This window comes from Schistocerca americana, chromosome X (genome assembly GCF_021461395.2).
Source record: "Schistocerca americana isolate TAMUIC-IGC-003095 chromosome X, iqSchAmer2.1, whole genome shotgun sequence".
Lineage (NCBI taxonomy): Eukaryota > Metazoa > Arthropoda > Insecta > Orthoptera > Acrididae > Schistocerca > Schistocerca americana.
Window position 1 is genome coordinate 893,154,206 of NC_060130.1, and position 22,226 is coordinate 893,176,431.

Here is a 22,226-nt window from a genome sequence, read left to right on the forward strand (position 1 = left end):
AAGACAGAACACCAGCATTCGGATTAGCACACTGGACAGAAGAGGGCACACATACAGACGCTTCTGGCAGGAGTGGACTGCAGACAGAATGCCTGGAAGTGAACATGGAAGTGGAAGGCTGTAGGTATAAATATGGGATCCATTCCACTTGACAAGCTGTCTCAGATAGCACCTAACGAAAATACTGAGTCATGTTGTCAAAATATTGTGCATGGAAAGAAAAACACTAAATCAATATATCATTGCTGAGAGTAAGCCATTTCATTAAATTAAAGGATCTTTTTGGTTTCTGGATTTCATTAATTTTTGTTTCACAATTTTCAAAGTAAATTAAAAAAAGAGTGGAATATGAGAATGTAAGTACACTGTAATTTTGTGTTCATTGGGTGATCTATGTTTTGCTTAAAGTGTCCAGGGATGGACTTTACTTATTGTTCTTGGTAAGATATTTTACTAGTTCTATGTGCACTGCGTACACAAATATTTCTGTATCTTCTATTTATCATTCTTCCTCCAACACTGTATTACCCAGAGTGGAATGTGGCGCTTTTTTATGAATTACCTGAAACTTGTCTGCATGCTTATTATAATCTGGTTAACGTGAATTTGTTCAAGATGTGATCTGAAATAATCTTCAAATAGCACAAAACAAGTTTTGAGAAAGTGATATAAAATCTGTAAAATGGTACAAAATTTCAAGGTTTTGACAATATTTTCCAGATACAATAGAGGATATCGTCAAAAGCTTGGAATTTTATACAAATCTGACATGACAAGTTCACCAAGAACTTTTTCACAACTAATTCCTTATGAAAGAATTTATGGCTTAAGTTCAAATAGATAGTAATACATAAATAACTGTTACCTGTAATATGGACATCAGCCAGATCTGACGAATGATGATAAAAGATGCTGATGTTCGGGATATAAATACACCAATTTGATAACAAAGTTGCATCCAACGGTACTGCTCACTATGACTTATCCATATTCCAGGGAAATAGATGAGTTCAAACTGTAAACAGAAATACATCATTCTTCACTAAATTTGTAGGTGTGAATTAATTTAATTACCGAGAAATAAAACCCAATTCAAAACAAAAGTAGAAACTAAAACAAGAATCAAAAAGTAGAGTGAAGAGGAGTGTCTACTACCAATTTTGTGATAGGAACAAGTGTACACATAAAAATGGCACATACAGACACACAAATTAAAACTGAATATTTTCAAAGCTACAGACACTATTTCTTTCTTTTTAATATATGTGCCCAGCTGCCTATTAACAGTAGTTTCAAACAAAGAAGCAAGGGATGGAGATCTTAAAAGTGGCAAATGAGGAATCAGACATTTGAAACGTCAGCGACAGGGTATGTACGCTCATCGGATAAAAAATTAATCATCCCAGTGTGCACAAATAGATGAATCATTAAGCCTCTACAGAAGGCACAGCGATTGGGTCATGTGCTCAAATGTGTGTGCATTGTCTCTACCTGAGCCTAAGATAATAGTGATCAGTGAGACATTTATGTTTCAAGACGGCATTGTACATAAAGATAAGTAAATGTAAGGATGTGACAGAGTGGCAAAAAGAGGCAATCATGCTTGACCATGCCCATGGCCATATTGTGTGTAAAGTCAGATTTGTTGGTGTTTCATAGCAGACTGCTCAATGTGTCTACAAATAGTGGTGTAACACATGTGGCCACAAAACACAACGTCAGAATTTTAGTCGGAAAAAGATCCTGACAGTGGGACCGGAGAAGCATTTCATGGCTTCTGAATCAAAATTATTTCCAAACCCAACAGGAATTGCTGCAGGCAGTGAATGAAGGTCCAGCCTGACCTGTTGGTGAGAAAACAATGCAACAGGAACTGCCCGCAATGAACATATGGAGTAGGTCACCTCACCATTGCTCACACAGGCAAATAAAAATGACAACAGCAAAGTATCACTGGGCTGGAAGAATATGTGACTGGTTTTCTGAGCACTCCCCCATACTATTACATCTTCATTGGCCTGCAAAATCATCTAACTTGAACCCCGCAAAAATTCTGTGGGGTTTTGGGAACAGCGGGTAAAATACCAACCTCAGCATTCCCACAATTTGGTGGTACTACATGATCAGATCCTCAGTGAATGGCTTAACCTGGATGTGATAAATCTGCACAACCTTGTGGACTCACTTCCTAACTGAATCCTGGTGGTTATCAAGTTTAGGGGTGGAATTACATGGTATTCAATAATGCTTATGATTTTTCTAGGAGTGACTAATTTTTTGTCCAGTGAGCCTACTTAACAAGTTACAGAAGAAATAAAAAGGATAAGAACTCAGTAATTCAATAATGGAAGACAACTGGTTTAATACAGAGAAAGTGGCTCTTATGGGAGAGAATTGTACAATCCAAAATGTACTGAAGCAGCTATTCTTGTGTAGTTAAGTACCAGTTTAATATTTTTATTCAAAATATCTTTTTGCACATTACCAAAAACAGCAATGACAGCTATAAAACCTAAAAATATCTAAATTGAGACTAATTCACCACTATTTTATTCAGAGAAATGAGTTTCTGAACTTACCAGACCTTGATTAATAAAATATTCAAATAAATAAACTGTTCCCAGTGGAACCATGTACTTCAGAAGAGATGGAATGTATTTGAGTTTGGTTGTCAGTGACTCATTTTCATAAGCAATATCAGCCACTGCAGATGCTTCTGCTACTGTTGCTACCTCTACTGTTCCTTCTCCAGTACCAGACTGTATTGACACATTGCTCTGAAACTCTTCCACTCCTGGTGTATCCACAGAATTCACAGAATGTGTTGGACGTTCTAGCAGCACCCAAAATCTGGAAATTAACACTCAGAATGATGATGGTGGTGATGAAAAGAATTATCACAACAATAATTATAGGATTTTGTCATAAACTGAAAAGTAAGTCTACGGCTATGTCTCGACATAACTGCTCCTGGGTATGCATAAGTGTGCGTGCATGCATGTGTGTGTGTGTGTGTGTGTGTGTGTGTGTGTGTGTGTGTGAGTGAGAGAGAGAGAGAGAGAGAGAGAGAGAGAGAGAGAGAGAGAGAGAGAGGGGGGGGGGGGGGGGGGGGTTGCAATTATGATACATGGGACAATAGCTTTTCTGACAGTATCTTTAACTTGCAATCTCTTGCCAGCACAAAAGCTTCCATCACAAAAAAAAGAGACGAAAATCAGAACAAATGTTTAGCAACCAAAGTTTGTAATAAGTCATAATATTGCAGCCACAATGCTGTCGTCGATGAGAACATGAATATGAACATATAGTGTCACTCATTTAAATCGAGCAATGCAGCTAGCATTATGAATGTCATAATGGTTGTTGGTACTGATGGTTACAGCAAACTCCAAAAAATCAATCAGAAATACATACTGTTTCTCCTAATACACAAGGGATATGAGCTTCCAAGTAAGCAGTCTCCTCTGCACCCTCTTTTTCTGTTTCATAGATCACATTCTTGAAAACTTGCCACATTGTGGAATGTGTCAGTAGGTACACAAGTAAGATATATTTCCGTCTCCTGCAGTGAAGATGTGTGCTTCAACTCAATGACTATTGTTTTGTTTCCAGAGTCTTACGTCAATAGCCATCTCTCCTCCCCTGTCACAATACAAGTCAAAAAGTCATCATCCTTCTCTGGGTACCATATAAAAAACATTAATGACCTCATAATTTTGTGCTATCTGTGGTCTTCTCTAGCAAATGTGGGACTCCGTGGGAACATAATACGCAGACATTTAGCCAGTCCAACACAATTTTGTGCAGCAGCAATAGCAAAATTTGTGAAAATTTCAGAGGTAGAATTTTCATGAGGAATCATCTGTTCTTTCTCATATTTTCTACCACAGCATGGATCAATCCACAAGTAACAGGACATTGCCATCCCTTATGTTCCTCATAATGCACATCTCCTTGGCCTTCTTTCCTGGTCTGTCACATCCATCTCCATAACACTGAGGTAGTCATGATTTGTTCATCATATACTTCATAAATTAGATGATGAACGTCAACTGCTGACAAAATTATATACATTAATAAACCATATAACTGATGACACTTTGCACATATCAGTGATACAAATTTTCTTAAACATTATCACAAATTACAATCAAGTGTTTACATTGCTATCATCTTTCGTTCAAAAATGGCTCTGAGCCCTATGGGACTTAGCATCTATGGTCATCAGTCCCCTAGAACTTAGAACTACTTAAACCTAACTAACCTAAGGACATCACACAACACCCAGTCATCACGAGGCAGAGAAAATCCCTGACCCCACTGGGAATCGAACCCGGGAACCCGGGCACGGGAAACGAGAACGCTACTGCACGACCACGAGCTGTGGACGCTATCATCTTTAACAATATCATCTCTGTCCTAGTGATCTGCATCCCCCCCCCCTTTCCCCAGCAGATACAAATGCACTTTCTTGTGATCGCAGAGCATTTGTAGTATATATTGCACAAGCAACTTACTTACTGGGTATCCTTTGTAATAAGAAAGATAATATTTTTATGAACTAACTTCTATATTAACATATGAGGTCTGTTCCAAAAATCCCAGAACTTTGCCCACAAATTTTTTCTACCCTTACCTTTAACTTACTGTGCATGGTCCTCTTTGAAATACTCATTGATACACCACTCCCAATGCCATTTCCACTTCTGGAAGCAGTCTTGGTACACATCTTGTTTGACTGCATGAAGCACAGTCTGAGAATTTTGTTTTATCTCATCTATCATTGCAAATCTTTGTTCTTTCAATGGGATTTTCCACTTTGGAAATAAAAAGAAGTCCAAAGTCCACATAGGCCTGGTTTGGAGAGTATGGAGGATGAGGCAGCACAGTGACTTTGATCTTTGTGCAATAGTCATGCACCGACAGCGATGAATGTGCGGGTGCGTTATTGTAATGCAAGAGCCACGAACTGTCTCACCACATTTCAGGCCATTTACTTCTCGTATTTTCTCACAGGCATCCCAAACATGTCCCGATAGTATCATCGATTAACAGTTTGTCCCTGTGACATGAATTCATGATAAGCTAATCCTTCAAAATCAAAGAAAACTATCAGCATGGCTTTGACATTTGACCTGACATGACAAGCTTTGTTTGGTCTTGGAGAACTTTTCTCAATCCATTATGAAGATTGAACCTTGGTCTCAACATCATAACTGTTACAATTCTCTTAAGGAACATCTCATTCTCATTTGCATGATACTAAAGCTCTTCACAGATTGCGAGGCTGAAGTCTTTCTGGTCTTGACTCATGAGCGATGGGACGAATTTGGCAGCAATACGGTGCATTCCAAGCTGCTGTATCAGGATTTAATGACATGATCCAACTGAAATGTTACATTCTTCTGCAATCTCTCAGACAGACAGTCTTTAATTGGCATGCACGATTTTGTTGACGATCCTGACATGAGCATCGTCCGTAGGCATTGAAAGACATCCTGAACGAGGGTCATCTTTCACTTCCATCCAGCCACTTTTAAACCATGTGAACCATTTGTAACACCGGATATGGCTTAAACACTCATCACCACAGGCTTCCTGCATCATTTGAAGTGCCTCTGTAACGGTTTTCTTGAGTTTCAGACAAAATGTAATGCATACGCATTGCCCCTCTAACACTACCATCTCAAAATTGGCAAACTGTGCGACATTATTTCTGCTCAACACTGCACTGAGCAATAACTAACAGACATACAACAACGTAACTTCCGGCAGTTACACATTAAACACAGGCGTGTGCAGTGATGCCAACCGCATTTTGCTCAAACACACCACTGGCGTGAAATTACAAATGTTGTGGAATTTTTTGAACATATCTCATATAAGTGGTGTCTAAAAGAATAAACATCATTTTGCTCCTGCAGCCATTATGAATGCAGACAGAAACGAATTAATGACATTTAGCTGCTAAAGGGCATTGATTTACATCAATGGGGAAAGTTGAAACTTTGTGCTGGACCAGGATTTGAACCCAGGTCTCCTAGTTGCTAGACAGATGCTTTGACCACTAAGCCATCCAGATGCAGTGGTCTTCACAACTGCACGGACTATCCCGGCATGCCCCCCATTCTCAACTTGCTTCCCATTCTGAACTTACAAGTTTAAGTATGGTCAGCATCTGCACTGAAGGGGACACTGGCTAGCCTTGCCTTAATTATATATGTGATGTCTGATAGTGGGCACTGATTTATTTACATTTCTCTCTCTCTCTCTCTCTCTCTCTCTCTCTCTCTCTCTCTCTCTCTGTGTGTGTGTGTGTGTGTGTGTGTGTGTGTGTGTGTGTGTGTACGTAAGCTCTTACTTCCAGAAAGCTCGCCATCAAATGAAATAGGGAGTAATGTCGGGAACAAGCCAGTGCTAGTGGGGTGAGTAAAGTATTGGTCTTCCTCAGTTGGTCAGCCAAGATCAGTCAAACAGAATGCCTAATGTATCCCATGAGCCACTAACAAAGAGACTGCACCTTATATGAAAGTCGTTGTCTAAATATTGTTTCAAAACTTGGTCAGATTACATAAGACAAATAAAAGGTTAAATATTGTGAATCTCAACATGGCTCACTAATTAATTACTTCTGAAATCCATGTTGTGTGCAATTCTAAAAGGCAAGGAATATTAATGCTAGAAAGTTCTCCTTTTGGAACTAGATGCAGTTTATTGCATAAACACATGGTAGATTTTACTTTTTGAATTATTCCACTTTTTTCACAACATTATATGTATGTAATATTTAAGTTACAGCGTTCTAATTCTGGAATTAAGTTCAATTTATCGTACAAACATTTGGTAGATGTTACCATGAAGATACATCTACTTCTTGAATTTTTAGGGAAAAACCAATTTTCATACCTAAATCTTGTAGAAAGAGTTACATTAACTAATCTTTGCTATTAAGCTACAAAGCTAATATGACAGCATTACATTCTTTATATGTAATAATGAAGCTGTACCAAGTCTTAAGACATTGACCGTTTTAAAAGGTACAGATTTAGAACACAGATGTCCAGATGCTTCCAGCTACCATTGGTTCCATTTGGGAAATTCTGGAGTTCAAAATTTAAGAGTTACTGGGCTAAGGATTTTATAGAACATATATAAAGTGCAGAAATACTTATATAAAAATTGAGATCACTGTTAGTCTTCAACTAACAATCATATAAATAATTTTGTTAACCAAAATGGGTGCTGATTGGGCATTGTTGCAAACACTAGAAGCAGTTTTGGAGCAAGCTTCCCCTTTGCCATCTGCACCAAGAATGTATAAGTAATGAGGTGTCTGCACCTGGGAGGTTATCCGATCATTGTCGGTCATATGGGAATGTGCTATGCTTCGTTGTGAATCTGTTCATGTCCGCTTATGCCTTGGATGGTGTTCATAATGGCTGACATTATTGTGTTTCAGATGAATGATATATCATGTGTAACTGGTGAAACTTTGTAAAAGTGAGCTTGCTTTGATTATGAGTTTATATTGAAAACCTGTGTTTCGCTCTCCATGTTCTGTTTTGTGTGGCGGCTGCTATGTTATAGAAAACCACATGGCAAGTGTCCGAGATAATTCTCCACTTTTAAGGAGAGCAACTAACTTTTTGGAAATGGAAACAAACAGCAGAAATCATCTCTGAACTGTTTCAAGAGCTGAGAATGATGGGACAAGCTGTAAAGGTTTTCATACTTATTCTCAGGTGTGTGAACATCGATGTGGCTGTCTGCACAAATAGTTTTAAGGCCCTTGTGAAAGGGTGTGGTATCTAAAAATCACAGAAGACTACCAAACATTTCAACTTACAAAATTAGAGTACAGGCAACATAATTATTATCCACCATCCCACACACTGCCAGAAAGTTTTAAAGTCATAACGTGGCAACAATTCAAAATAAAGGTGCAGCTTTTAGCAATAACATGATGAAATAGGGAAACAATAAGGTGGTCAACAACACAGAAATAAGATAATGCAAGACCAAATTTAAAACATTCTTTGTACTGAAGTCTAAGGAGTATGAACGCAACAGAAATAAATGTTATTAGTCAAAGTAATTACAAGGCACCAGCCAGCATAGATGTGGAGTGCAGGTGATTTTTAACAATCATTTCATGATATGTTTGTTCTACCCAAATACACAATTATTACTTGGTCCGGAGACAGGCATAGTTGAGGCTGCCTTTCACCTTCATAATGTACGACAGGTGTGGTAAGTACTTACTGGAGACAACATCCAAAAAACATCATGAAAAGATCTGATGACAGGGCTGAACAAATGCTAGATAAGAGAGAGAACAAAATCTATGACAATGATGATGATGATGATAATTATGACAATGATGATGATCCTCCTAATGACTAATAAACAATAATTTAACATCTGACTATATGGCAAAATTTGGTATTTAATCTTCTTTACACAATTTCAAAGTTTCTTGAAAACTGTTATCCTTCAACTTGCTTCAACTTTTATGATAATGGAACAAGATTTACATTAGGTTTCTTCAGAGGGTCCACAGAGCTAATCATGTCCTTCTATATGGAGAATACCAGTTTGGAACGGTGGGAGGCAGGCCAGACTGCAAAGCTTTTCATACAAATGCCAAACTGACTACATTTTCAAATCAAATTCTGATTTTGCAACAACTACACTGAAAACATAGACCACAAAATCAGCTCTCCTTTATTTTAAGGATTAGGGTGTAGGTGTACATCTGGAAAACCATTTCTCACATACACTGATGGGCCAAAACATTATGGTCACCACCCACTGTGATGTTGAATGCCTCCTGGTGGTGTTGCGGGAAGGTGACACAGTGAGGAAAGAATGTAAGCAGAAAAGAGACAAGTGAGCAGTCAGCATAGCAAAGAAACGGGCTGCAAATGCAGAAATCCACTGATATGAGTGCTTTTAACACATTGTTGTGGTGCTGCGGCTGGAAACAAGAATCTCTGAAATGGTGAAACTGGTCAGCTGTTTGCATACTACTGTCTTCAGCACCTATGGGAAGTGGTTAAAGGAAGGTGGAATAACATGTAGGCCATGTGGTACTGGACATCCATGCCTCATCACAAAATGTAGATGTCAGAGGATCACCCACTGTGTAATCCAGGATAGGCAGTGATCTGTGGCAGATCTGACTACTACAAAGCCGGTGCAGCCACAAGTGTTTTGGAGCACACTGTTCAGAGGCCACTGTTGAACATGGAGCTCTGCATTACATGACCCCTATGTGTTCCTGCATTGGCCCAACGATATCGCCAGTTATGATTGCAGTGGGCATGGGATCACTGTGTTTTCACCATGGATCAATGGAAACATGTTGGCTGTTGAATGAACCACATTTCTTTTTACAACAGGTCAATGGTCGGGTCCTTATATACCATCATCCAGGTGAATGGCTGCTTGAAACGTGCTCCGCACCACAGATGCAGGCCGGCAAGAGCAGAATTATGCTATGAGGTACACTGAGTAGGGCTTCTATGGGACTATGGTAATAATCAAAAACACCATGACAGCAGTGAAATATGTGAAGATTATTACAGACCACCTGCATCCCTTCACTGTTGAAGTCTTCTCTGATGGTGATGACATATTCCAGCAGGATAACTCTCCACGCACAAGACCAGAATCATGCTGCAGTGGTTTGAGGAGCACTATAGTGAACTCACATTGATGTCTTAGCCATCAAATGCTCCTGATCTGTACCCACTGGAACACACATCAAGTGCCAACTGCGTGCCCACAAACAAAAGCCCAGTAATTCAGTGACCTGTGAGTACACATCTGGTGTCACACACTTCTGGAAACCTATCAACGACTTGTAGAGTCCATGCCAAGCAGAATCGCTGCTGCATTGTGTTTGAAATGTGGACCAACACGCTATTAAACAAGTGGTTATAATGTTTTGGCTCATCTGTGTATAATAGTAGATGTGGCATGAAGTAACTGAAGATAGAAATACTTGTAGAATAATTTGTTTAGTGGCCATCTAACCTGTGGTTTTCATTCTATGCTAACTTACTAGATTAATGCTGGAAACTGAACATGACATATTCCAGGGAAGCAATGAAAAAATTAGAAGAATAGAATGACATGAGCAGGCTGTAAATGTATCAGTGCTACCCGAGGACATTAGAACTTTATGTACTTGTCAATCAAATATTTATTCACTATGACTTATATCCACAACAGATAACAAATCTCCATAGAAGTAATGTAATGCTAAAATATACTCACGACAATGCCATTACTGCTGGTACTGCTAACATAATCAACAACGAATCATTTGGGCTGATGCCAAGCGCTGTGAGACCTGCATATGAACCAGCTCCCAGTACACCAGCTGCTCCAGTCCCTGAGGACCATGCAGTAATCGGGTTCCTAGTAAAATAAGGAAAACATACACGGAATATTATATTAAGCTTTAATTCACACACAAAAATTTTTGAACTTCGAATTATTCTTGTTCCTTGTACGTATCATTCATAATATTAAACTGATATAAAATAGGCATACAGCCACAGATTATTGAACACTAGACACAATGAACCACCTGAGAAGCATGTTTCTCCTTACAGCTAAAGGAATTTTGTATGTGCATCTAAGGTTTATACCAGCATCATATATAAGTACCTTTTCCATAGTCAGTTACATTTTTCAGGGATTATTACAATTTCATGTAGCACACAGTTTACAGAATATCATATTATGAGAGCTTTGCTGGTTTTCAGGAGTTTATATGCTCTTATATTATTCTGCAGATGTTTCAGCATTTTATTATGAATACTTTAACATTCTCATCTGCCAAAAGCATGTCTGATTGTTTGAATGAATGTTCAATAGTATAAGAGCATATAAATTCCTAGAAACCAAATTGCTGAAACCCAGCAAAATTTTCGGAATACAAGATTCTATAAGTTGTGTGCTACATGAAATCACGATAATCTCTGGGACAAATAAGTGTGAGCAGAAAATGTATGTTGGTTAACTCAACTGAACGTATAGTTTTACTAATTAAAAATATATATTGAGGAAATGGAAACACAGGAAATAGGAAAGCACATGTATAATGAACTAAGGCTTGAACCCGAACACTTAATTTTCCTACGACGCCTATCTCACAGGTTCAGTTTTAATCTGCCGTGAAGTTTTATAATGGCATAAACTCTGGTGCAGAGTGAAAAATTCAGCCTAGTAACAAGCTTTAGAAAATGATTCTGCCATTCCCCTTTATACTCTTTCTGTCAAGACTGTTAATATAAAAAGATCTGCAAGAAATATTCTGGAGAGTTTGGACTGGATGGAGGTATTGGCATGTTCAAAGTATGAGATGACCCATCAGCTGTGAATGGATGGCTCAGATGGTAAGGGCTCTGCTATCCCACACTCACTACATGTGAGTCCCTCTTATCACTGGGTCCAAGTGACCTGGTTTTTCTTTTCGACCTTCCTCAACCTACTTCCGGAAGGAAGGGGGTAATTTTGTTTTTGGGGGTGGCACACCTGTCCAATAACAAAACGCAAATGCTCTTAAGCTATTTGTAAGTCATAAACATAGATATTGTTCCAAAAATTAGGATTATGTTTATACGTGTCTATCAGCAGTTCTAAACATTTCATCTTCTCGAGGTAATTACTGGCAAATGATTGTCTCACAATTTATTAGTTTTGTCGATTGAATTCTCCTTTGGCACAGTAGGTAACAGAATTTTTCAAAAATGTAATAACATGCCCAACAATGAAAATGTTTCAGGCTCAGGAATAGTTAATTCTTATGAATTTCCATTTGATGAATTAAAAAACCACCATGAAAATGACAGATTAGCTCTTGCTTTGGGGATGAAGTGACATGTCATTTCTATAGTCAACATTTTCAGTTTGCGGGTAATTTGTTTTTGGAGGTGGCACACCTGTCCAATAACAAAACACAAATGCTCTTAAGCTGTTTGTAAATCATAAACATAGATACTGTTGCTGTGACTGTGAGTTTCATATAGTTTCTGCTGTAATTGCAGCAGAATTTCTGGCTTGAAAATGTTTTTTAAAGTAAAATTCTTAAAAATTCCATGAAAATGTGTAAATAAGGTGAATAATTTTTGTTACATTTATGGTGAAATAACATTTCCCTCACAGAAATGCAATCTGTTGCCTCTCATGAAGACTGCCTATCAGCATTATTTTGATATGAAAGTAGGGGACCAGGATAAGCCTTGGGCTCCACATATATGTTGCAATGCATGTTCCGTTACATGGTGAGAATGGCTCAAAAATAAGAAATGATCTTTGGCTTTTGCTGTGCCTATGGTCTGGCTGGAGCCTACAGACCATACAGATGACTGCTATTTCTGCTGGACTCCACCTACAAAAAAGGAAAGAAGAACAGTTCAGAACCTAAATCTTCAATTCGCTACTCGACCCATTCCGCATTCAGATAATCTACCAGTCCCTACTCCACCTGAAAATTGTGTGCTTAAAGTAGAAAATGAAGACAGTGTGGAAGAAGAAGAAGAAGAACCAAACAAGCCTTCCTCATTCTGTGATCCTGATTTTGAAGGAAAAGATGATAAATCACACAGACTGAGTCAAGCAGAATTGAGTGATCTCATTAGAGACCTTGACCAGTCAAAGGAGAAGGCAGAAATTCTTGGGTCTCAGCTACAGCACTGGAATCATCTTAAAAGTGTTGTCACAGACTCACAGTACAGAAAAAGTCATGTGGAACTGCTTCCCCTTTTTCGAGAAGAAAAACAATCTTGTTGTTTGCTGTGACATTAATGGCTTGATGAAGTGTTTGAATTTGAACCATGATCCAACTGAATGGAGGCTATTCATAGAAGCCTCCAAGTTTAGTTTGAAAGCTGTATTACTTCACAATGGCAACTGTCTTCCTTCTATTCCTGTTGGTCATACAGTTCACATGAAGGAGACATATGCAAATATGACAGCCCTCTTGGACTCAATCAAATATCATGAACACAAATGAAAAATGTGAGGTTATCTAAAACTCATTGCCATACTCTTAGGAACGCAACTGGGGTACACAAAACATTGTTGCTTCTTATGTATGTGGGACAGTAGAGATAGGAAATAACATTATATTGAAGCAGACTGGCCTGCAAGAAATCTTAACCCTAGCGAGAAAAATGTCGCTGTCGAGCCTCTCATTGACACATAAGATGATGATCTTCCACCCCTGCAGATCAAGCTGGGTTTGATGAAAAATTGTGTCAAAGGCATGAATCAACAAGGATGGGCCTTTAAGTACATAAGAGAGAAATTTCCAAAATTAAGCGAGACAAAAGTTAAGGAAGGTTTTTGTATTGCGCCAAAAATTCGAGAACTTGTAAAGGATCCTGCATTTGACCAGGTTGTGGAGAGAAAGAAAAGGAAGCTTGGGAAGCCTTCAAGGGAGGTATTTGTCGATTTTTAGTCAACAAAAGAGATGACAGTGCGACTGCAAAACTACCATAACCATGGATGCAACATGTCCCTTAAAATCCATTTTCTCCACTCCAACCTAGACTTTTTCCCTTCTAGTTGCGGAGCTGTCAGTGAGGAACATGAAGAAAGATTCCATCAGGACATTTCTGTTATGGAACAAAGATATCAAGGCCATTGGAATGAAGCAATGCTTGTGGATTATTGTTGGTATTTGTGTACGGATGCTCCAGAGGTTATCAGTAATCCATGTTCCTGCAAACTGCAAGTAGTCTTTGTTTGTAGTCAAGACTTATCAATCAGACCATCTTAACCACAGTCACAAAGTGGCTGATTTTTGCATGTGATAGATGGCTACAGAACATTATGAGACTTTTCTCATTTACCACTGGAACCCTAATACACACTCATAGCACAAAATAATCTTTTCCTCTTTATTTTCTGCCAAACACTATTTGGCTGATTTTAGCTTATACTGAATTGCCAACACATTTACGTTCTTTCAGCTGCTTTTATTTTCTCTTCTGTGGTTTGCTAGCCACTGTTACATGGTTGTCACATGCCATAATTGATATGTAGATACTTACATTCAATTTCACTTCACTTGCAAAATCCAAAAGTCATGTTGCATTCTTAATCTTGATAGCATATAAATATAAAAAGATGCCGAAAGATAAAAGACAAAATAAATTTAGTTACCAGTTAAATGAAGACGTATAGCCAAGTAATGTAAGTTCACCAAGGCCCGATCCAAACGAGGTAGCGATTACACCAAGAAAAGTGGCCCACTTCACACCAGAAAGAGCTACTAGCAAGAATGATGCAATAGACAATACTACTGTCAAACTCATTCGTATGCTGCAAAAAATAAAGCAGAGTATATAATCACATATAAATCTTAAATAAGACTTTAAGAATATTATTTTTTCTAAGAAAATCAAGCAACAATAACTAACACAGTATGTGCAGTGTTCTATGCCTAATGTGTACAGCCCTATGCACAATGAGAGATGCAACTATGCACTAATAGCTGCTGTAGAATCTTGCAACATATTCTGAGCACAAACATAATGAGGTATCTCACACAGATTGCCAACCAGAATGCATTATAAAACCCAACACACGTTTTTTTTCTCATGACATCTTGAATGCTGTTTCTTGACTTCCAAAAACTATCTGACTCAGTACCACATCAACACTCATTTATGAAAGTACAGTCAAATGATGTATCAAACAACATTTGTGGCTGGATTGATAATTTTTTTGGTAGGGGGGATACAGTATGTTATCTGGGATGGAGAGTCATCGACAAATGTAGTAGGTTCGGGCATGACCTTGGGAACTTTGTTTGGACCCTTCCTGTTCATATTTTATATTAATGTCCTCATAATCAATATTAATTATAACCTCAGACATTTTGCAGATGATTCAGCTGACTACAGACTTGAACCCAGGACATTTGCCTTTCACGAGCAAGTGCTCTACTGACTGAAATACCCAAGCATGACTTACGACCAATCCTCACAGGTTTACTCACACCAGTACTTCATCTTCAACCTTCCAAACTTCACAGAAGTTCTCCTGTGAAACTTGCAAGACTAGCATTCCTGGAAGAAAGAATATTGTGGAAACATAGCTTAGCCACAACATGGGGAATGTTTCTGGAAGAAATTTTTCACACTGCCCTGGAGTGTGCACTGTTATGAAACTTCCTGACAGATTAAAAAAGTACGAAACTTCTGTGAAGTTTGGAAGGTCTGAGTGAGGTACTGTTGGAAGTAAATCTGTGAGCAAAGATCGTGAGTTGTGCTTGGGTAGTTCAATCAGTAGAGCACTTGCCCACAAAAGGCAAAGGTCCTGAGTTCCAGGTCTGACACACAGTTTTAATCTCCCAGGAAGTTTTATATTAGTGCACACTCCCTGGAAACCTGGCTATAACAATTTGTGGGGATAAGACATGAAATGATCACATAGGTCCCAGTTACAAATACAGTAACTGATAGACTTAAGGCAATCATTCAATGAAGAGGGTTGCTTAAAACACTCATGTCACACATCCTAGAATATGGGAAAATTGTGTTGGGACCTATAACAAATAGGGCTCACTGGGGATATTGAATGTACACAAAGAATGGTAGCACCAATCATCACACATTTGTTTGCCCACATGAGGGTGCCACAGAAATGCTGGGAAACCTGAACTGGTAAGCACTTGAAGACAGATGCCAGCTACCCACATCCCCCATCATGAAGACAGTCATAACAAGTTGAATTTTGGGGAGAATACATCTCATTTCATTTTGAGAAACAAAGAAAAGTAGTAGAAGCACTGGTAAGATCACATGGTTCAGCTGTACCAATCCTGGGTTATATCGGGTAACAAGGGACGAAGAGACTGGCTCTTTGTGGTTGGTTAGAGGTGCAATTGAGTGCTAGAAACACAGGATGAGATGGCCCAGGTGAACTGTTTTTGACATAAGTTTGGAGGGTAGTATTTATTTTTTATGCCCTTGGCAAGGTCTATAGAATACCAGAAAAAGGGATTGACCATTACTGGAAATATTCTGCATGCAGGCAGTTAGACTGTGACAGTGATACTGTTTGGCGTGGAATGGATGACAGTATCAAAGTCGAGATATTGTTGGTGGTCTGTGGTTTTAACATGGATGGAGGTTTCTATGTGTTAACCATAGAACACGAACAGGGATCATGATCAAAACTGTTTATACCCCATGTACAGGAATCTTTTCTAGCCCCCAAAAATAACAAGCATTTTGTTTGGTTTAAATGCACTGATAATACCTTCACCATAAATAAATAAACAATATAGAGTTACAGTCTGATACTCTGTCCTCATTCTCCCACAATGTTAACACCTTGTCTTCTATCCATTTCAATTGCCAATTTCTAGTCTTAAAAACAAATAAATCAGTCTCTTAACATCTTTCACGTATTTCCACTCATTAGTATCTTATGACACAATATTCATGAAGCACTGATCACTGAACAAGAAAATTGTTTTGGAAAAATAAGCACCTCTTCAAGGAGTTGGTCATATATTGGTGTTGGTCATATATTGCAATCTAATAAGTGTAGTACAACCCACAACTACAACACTAGATGAAAAGATAACATTATTTTCTCAAATTTCAAATTTAAAGAAATACTGTTTATTTTGAGCTACTCTACCTATTCTATACATAAATTCATAATGAAAAAACATTAGTGCGTTGTAATGTAACATAAACTTATATTTATTTATATTTTCAAATTTAGTATATTCCATAGTAGCACATGTTGTATGAAAGAATAGCACGTTTATTTTTTTTTAGTTAATTTAATTGTGTTTCATTAATAGTGTGAGAAGTATTAATGACTAATCTGTTCATTTTTGTTATCAATTTTCAGCCATTGTGGTGTCTAGTAATCTGTAAGTGGCTGGTTTTGCAAATGATGTTATGGACATGGACTCAACAAACTGACCAATATAAGCAACAATACTGTTTATTTGATGCCATGGTGTGTATGGACTCTCAACTACCACCAGTGCCTCATAGTACTGATTTTATGGTAGCTAGTCAATAAGTTAGTTAGTTAGTTAGTTATACATTCCATACATTACTTAAACAATAATTTTATTGAAATGATGTAGAAAAAATACACATGATCAGTGTTAACATATATGAACACATTATTTTTTAGTGCTACTCATGCAACTACACTTAAGAACTAGGTCTTTTTCCAGGCTACCAGCTTTTAAATAGAAATTCTTATATGGAATAGATGGAGTTGTCCAGGAGAAATGACTTTACGTTAGATTTAAAACTTGCTTTGCTACCTGTCAGACATTTTATGGTATTGCACAAATGATCCAAGGTTTTTATTGCTGCATATTAAACTACTCTCTGAGCCACTGACCGCTTTAACAATGGGTAATGAAGGTCATTTTACCTCTAGTGTTGTAGGTATGGACATCACAGGTCATTTACAGATGTGAGTAATAGGAGTGGGCTCAAAGTTGAATTCTGTGGGATTCCCTTTCAAATTGCTCCCCAAGTCATTAAACTTGTCTACTGTTCCATCATAGTTTGGATTATTCAGCACAACTTTCTGCATTCTGTTTGTTAAGTACGATTCAAACCAGTTGTGTGTAAGGCCACTGATTCCATAAAACATGAATGTATGATCTACACAATCATATTCTTTGGAAAGATCACAAAAAAATAACAACTGGTAATATTTTAATATTTAAGCCTTATAATATTTTGTAAGGGAATGTATAAATAGTATTCTCAGTCAGCCAACCCATCTGGAATTCAAACTGTGACATGCTAAGTATATTGTTTCTACTTAAATGTGTGAATACTCTTCAGTACATTACTTTTTTGAATATTCTAGAAAAATATGTCAGTAAGGAAATTGGATGATAATTATTTAAGTCTTTTTTGTCACCTTTCTTTTGAAGAAGTTTAACAACTGGATACTTTAAACTGTCTCACACCAGTGATGCATTACATATATTGAAACTCCATCAACACCATATGAGACACATTTTTTTATTTTTATTTATTTTGAATTTTTATAATTCTACTAATTTCAGTGAAGAATGTTGGTGCTACTTCAAGTTGGTTATAGTTTTCTGGAATGATGAATCACATTTTTAATATAGTCTCTTTCTTCTTCAACTGAAGCATTTAATCCTATTTTTGCTGATACATTTAGAAAGTGATTCCTAAAAGCATTCACATATTGTGAATTATCAGTCAAAATACTATCATTTAGTTTCACTGTTAAGGTATCTTGTACAATAACTGGCTGTCCTACCTCCTGTTTGACAATATTCCATGTGGTTTTTATCTTATAATCTACATTATTAATTTCTGTCAGGGCATACATACTTCTTGACATTTTAATGACCTTCCTTAAAATACTACAGTATTTTTGTAGTATGCAAGTAATTTCAGATCTCATCTTATTCTAGCCTTAATATAAATTTTCCTCCTTCTCTTACATGACACTTTAATTCCATTAGTTACCTAAAACTTACTTTTTCTAGTGGATTTTCTGGATAACTTTTTCAGAAAGCAACTTTCATATATTGACATAAATTTATTATGGAATAAACTGAATATGACATTGCTATTTCTTTCCATGCAGGGTATTCGGAAACTCCTGTTTCAAAATTCTGGTCCTTGTGGAGGGGAGTAACTACATAATATTTTGAAAATGAACCTATTTCCGGAAATGTATCATTTCCATTCTACAATGGTTTCAATTCAGATGTTTAACGCATACATGTCTGCTTGAGGAATTGAATTAGGAATGATGCAGTACAATTATTAGATAACAATTCAAAAGGAAACATAACAAAACATCCATTTAACACTTAAACTCATTTTTTTGTGTTAACACTTACACATGTTTACATTATTCCAAAATAAAAAGCATACTGTACAGACAAAACAGTATTGATGCATTACAATAGCAGCTTGATGTGGCAACCACCAACACCATTACAAACACTGCACCTATGAAGCATTTTCTGGTACACACTCTCCATCCCACCTGTGGTCTCTTCAATTTCTGGTGCAGCAGCTTCCTCCGTCTCTACAGGAATCTCATAAATTAAACTTTGCATACACAAGGGGCAGTCCACATAGCACACATCATCCTGTCTGCCCTACTGAAAACAAGGACAAGCAACTCTGAGACTTTTCTCTTTCCGTCAGCAGAAGTGGACACGTTGTACATCTGAATTGAAACTGTTGTAGAACAGAAACGGTGGATTTCTGGACATAGGTTCCTATTCAAAATATTATGTACTCACTCCCCTCTACAAGTCCTAGAGGTTTGTAATTGGAATTTCCAAACATCCTTTATATTCCTCATACATCTACATCTACATCTACATGACTACTCTGCAATTCACATTTAAGTGCTTGGCAGAGGGCTCATCGAACCACAATCATACTATCTCTCTACCATTCCACTCCCGAACAGCGAGCAGGAAAAACGAACACCTAAACCTTTCTGTTCGAGCTCTGATTTCTCTTATTTTATTTTGATGATCATTCCTACCTATGTAGGTTGGGCTCAACAAAATATTTTCGCATTCGGAAGAGAAAGTTGGTGACTGAAATTTCGTAAATAGATCTCGCCACGATGAAAAACGTCTTTGCTTTAATGACTTCCATCCCAACTCGCGTATCATATCTGCCACACTCTCTCCCCTATTACGTGATAATACAAAACTAGCTGCCCTTTCTTGCACCATTTCGATGTCTCCGTCAATCCCACCTGGTAAGGATCCCACACCGTGCAGCAATATTCTAACAGAGGACGAACGAGTGTAGTGTAAGCTGTCTCTTTAGTGGACTTGTTGCATCTTCTAAGTGTCCTGCCAATGAAACGCAACCTTTGGCTTGCCTTCCCCACAATATTACCTATGTGGTCTTTCCAACTGAAGTTGTTCGTAATTTTAACACCCAGGTACTTAGTTGAATTGACAGCCTTGAGAATTGTGCTATTTATCGAGTAATCGAATTCCAACGGATTTCTTTTGGAACTCATGTGGATCACCTCACACTTTTTGTTATTTAGCGTCAACTGCCACCTGCCACACCATACAGCAATCTTTTCTAAATCGCTTTGCAACTGATACTGGTCTTCAGATGACCTTACTAGACGGTAAATTACAGCATCATCTGTGAACAAGCTAAGAGAAATGCTCAGATTCTCACCCAGGTCATTTATATAGATCAGGAACAGCAGAGGTCCCACGACGCTTCCCTGGGGAACACCTGATATCATTTCAGTTTTACTTGATGATTTTCCGTCTATTACTACGAACTGTGACCTTCCCGACAGGAAATCACGAATCCAGTCGCACAACTGAGATGATACCCCATAGGCCCGCAGCTTGATTAGAAGTCGCTTGTGAGGAACGGTGTCAAAAGCTTTCCGGAAATCTAGAAATACGGAATCAACTTGAGATCCCCTGTCGATAGCGGCCATTACTTCGTGCAAATAAAGAGCTAGCTGTGTTACACAAGAACGATGTTTTCTGAAACCATGCTGATTACGTATCAATAGATCGTTCCCTTCAAGGTTATTCATAATGTTTGAATACAGTATATGCTCCAAAACCCTTCTGCAAACCGATGTCAATGATATAGGTCAGTAGTTCGATGAATTACTCCTACTACCCTTCTTAAACACTGGTGCGACCTGCGCAATTTTCCAATCTGTAGGTACAGATCTATCGGTGAGTGAGCAGTTGTATATGATTGCTAAGTAGGGAGCTACTGTATCAGCGTAATCTGAAAGGAACCTAATCGGTATACAATCTGGACCTCAAGACTTGCCTGTATCAAGCGATTTGAGTTGCTTCGCAACCCCTAAGGTATCTACTTCTAAGAAGCTCATGCTAGCAGCTGTTCGTGTTTCAAATTCTGGAATATTCCATTCGTCTTCCCTTGTGAAGGAATTTCGGGAAAACTGCGTTCAATAACTCCGCTTTAGCGGCACAGTCGTCGGTAACAGTACCATCGGCACTGCGCAGCGAACGTATTGACTGCGTCTTGCCGCTTGTGTACTTTACAGATGACCAGAATTTCTTCGGATTTTCTACCAAATTTCGAGACAATGTTTCATTGTGGAGCCTATTAAAGGCATCTCGCATTGAAGTCCGTGCCATATTTCGCGCGTCTGTAAATTTTAGCCAATCTTCGGGATTTCACGTTCTTCTGAACTTCGCTTTTTCCGTTGCCTCTGCAACAGCATTTGGACCTGTTTTGTGTACCATGGGGGATCAGTTCCACCTCTTACCAATTTATGAGGTATGAATCTCTCAATTGCTGTTGCTACTATATCTTTTAATTTGAGCCACATCTCGTCTACATTTGCATAGTCAGTTCGGAAGGAATGGAGATTGTCTCTTAGGAAGGCTTCTAGTGACACTTTATCTGCTTTTTTAAATGAAATTATTTTGCGTTAGTTTCTGGTGGATTTGGAAGAAACGGTATTGAGCCTAGCTACAGCCACTTTGTGATCACTATTCCCTGTATCAGTCATGATGCTCTCTATTAGCTCTGGATTGTTTGTGGCTAAGAGGTCAAGTGTGTTTTTGCAACCATTTACAATTCGCGTGGGTTCGTGGACGAACTGCTCGAAATAATTTTCGGAGAAAGCATTTAGGACAATCTCGGAAGATGTTTTCTGCCTACCACCGGTTTTGAACAAATATTTTTGCCAACATATCAAGGGAAGGTTGAAGTCCCCATCAACTATAACCGTATGAGTGGGGTATTTATTTGTTACGAGACTCAAATTTTCTCTGAACTGTTCAGCAACTATATCATTGGAGTCTGGGGGACGGTAGAAGGAGCCAATTATTAACTTAGTTCGGCTGTTAAGTATAACCTCCACCCATACCAATTTGCACAGAGTATCTACTTCGACTTCACTACAAGATAAACCACTATTGACAGACACAAACACTCCACCACCAATTCTGCCTAATCTATCTTTCCTGAACACCGTCTGAGACTTCGTAAAAATTTCTGCAGAACTTATTTCAGGCTTTAGCCAGCTTTCTGTACCTATAACGATTTCAGCTTCTGTGCTTTCTATTAGTGCTTGAAGCTCAGGCACTTTCCCAGCACAACTACAACAATTTACAGCTACAATTCTGACTGTTCCTTGATCCAAGCACGTCCTGTATTTGCCATGCACCGTTTGAGATT

The 22,226-nt window shown here is 38.1% G+C and overlaps 1 protein-coding gene across 11 annotated transcripts in view; it reads right to left on the reverse strand.

The window, feature by feature from the left end:
* LOC124555062 (battenin) overlaps nucleotides 1-22,226 on the reverse strand; it is a 244,701-nt gene that overhangs the window by 22,679 nt on the left and 199,796 nt on the right. For all 11 annotated transcript variants that reach the window (XM_047128839.1, XM_047128842.1, XM_047128846.1 and 8 more), the window contains 4 exons: nucleotides 14,182-14,340; nucleotides 10,282-10,425; nucleotides 2,580-2,850; nucleotides 866-1,015 (listed from right to left, as the gene is read on the reverse strand). In XM_047128839.1, the coding sequence (XP_046984795.1) occupies nucleotides 866-1,015; nucleotides 2,580-2,850; nucleotides 10,282-10,425; nucleotides 14,182-14,340 (724 nt within the window). The remainder of the gene's footprint in view (nucleotides 1-865; nucleotides 1,016-2,579; nucleotides 2,851-10,281; nucleotides 10,426-14,181; nucleotides 14,341-22,226) is intronic.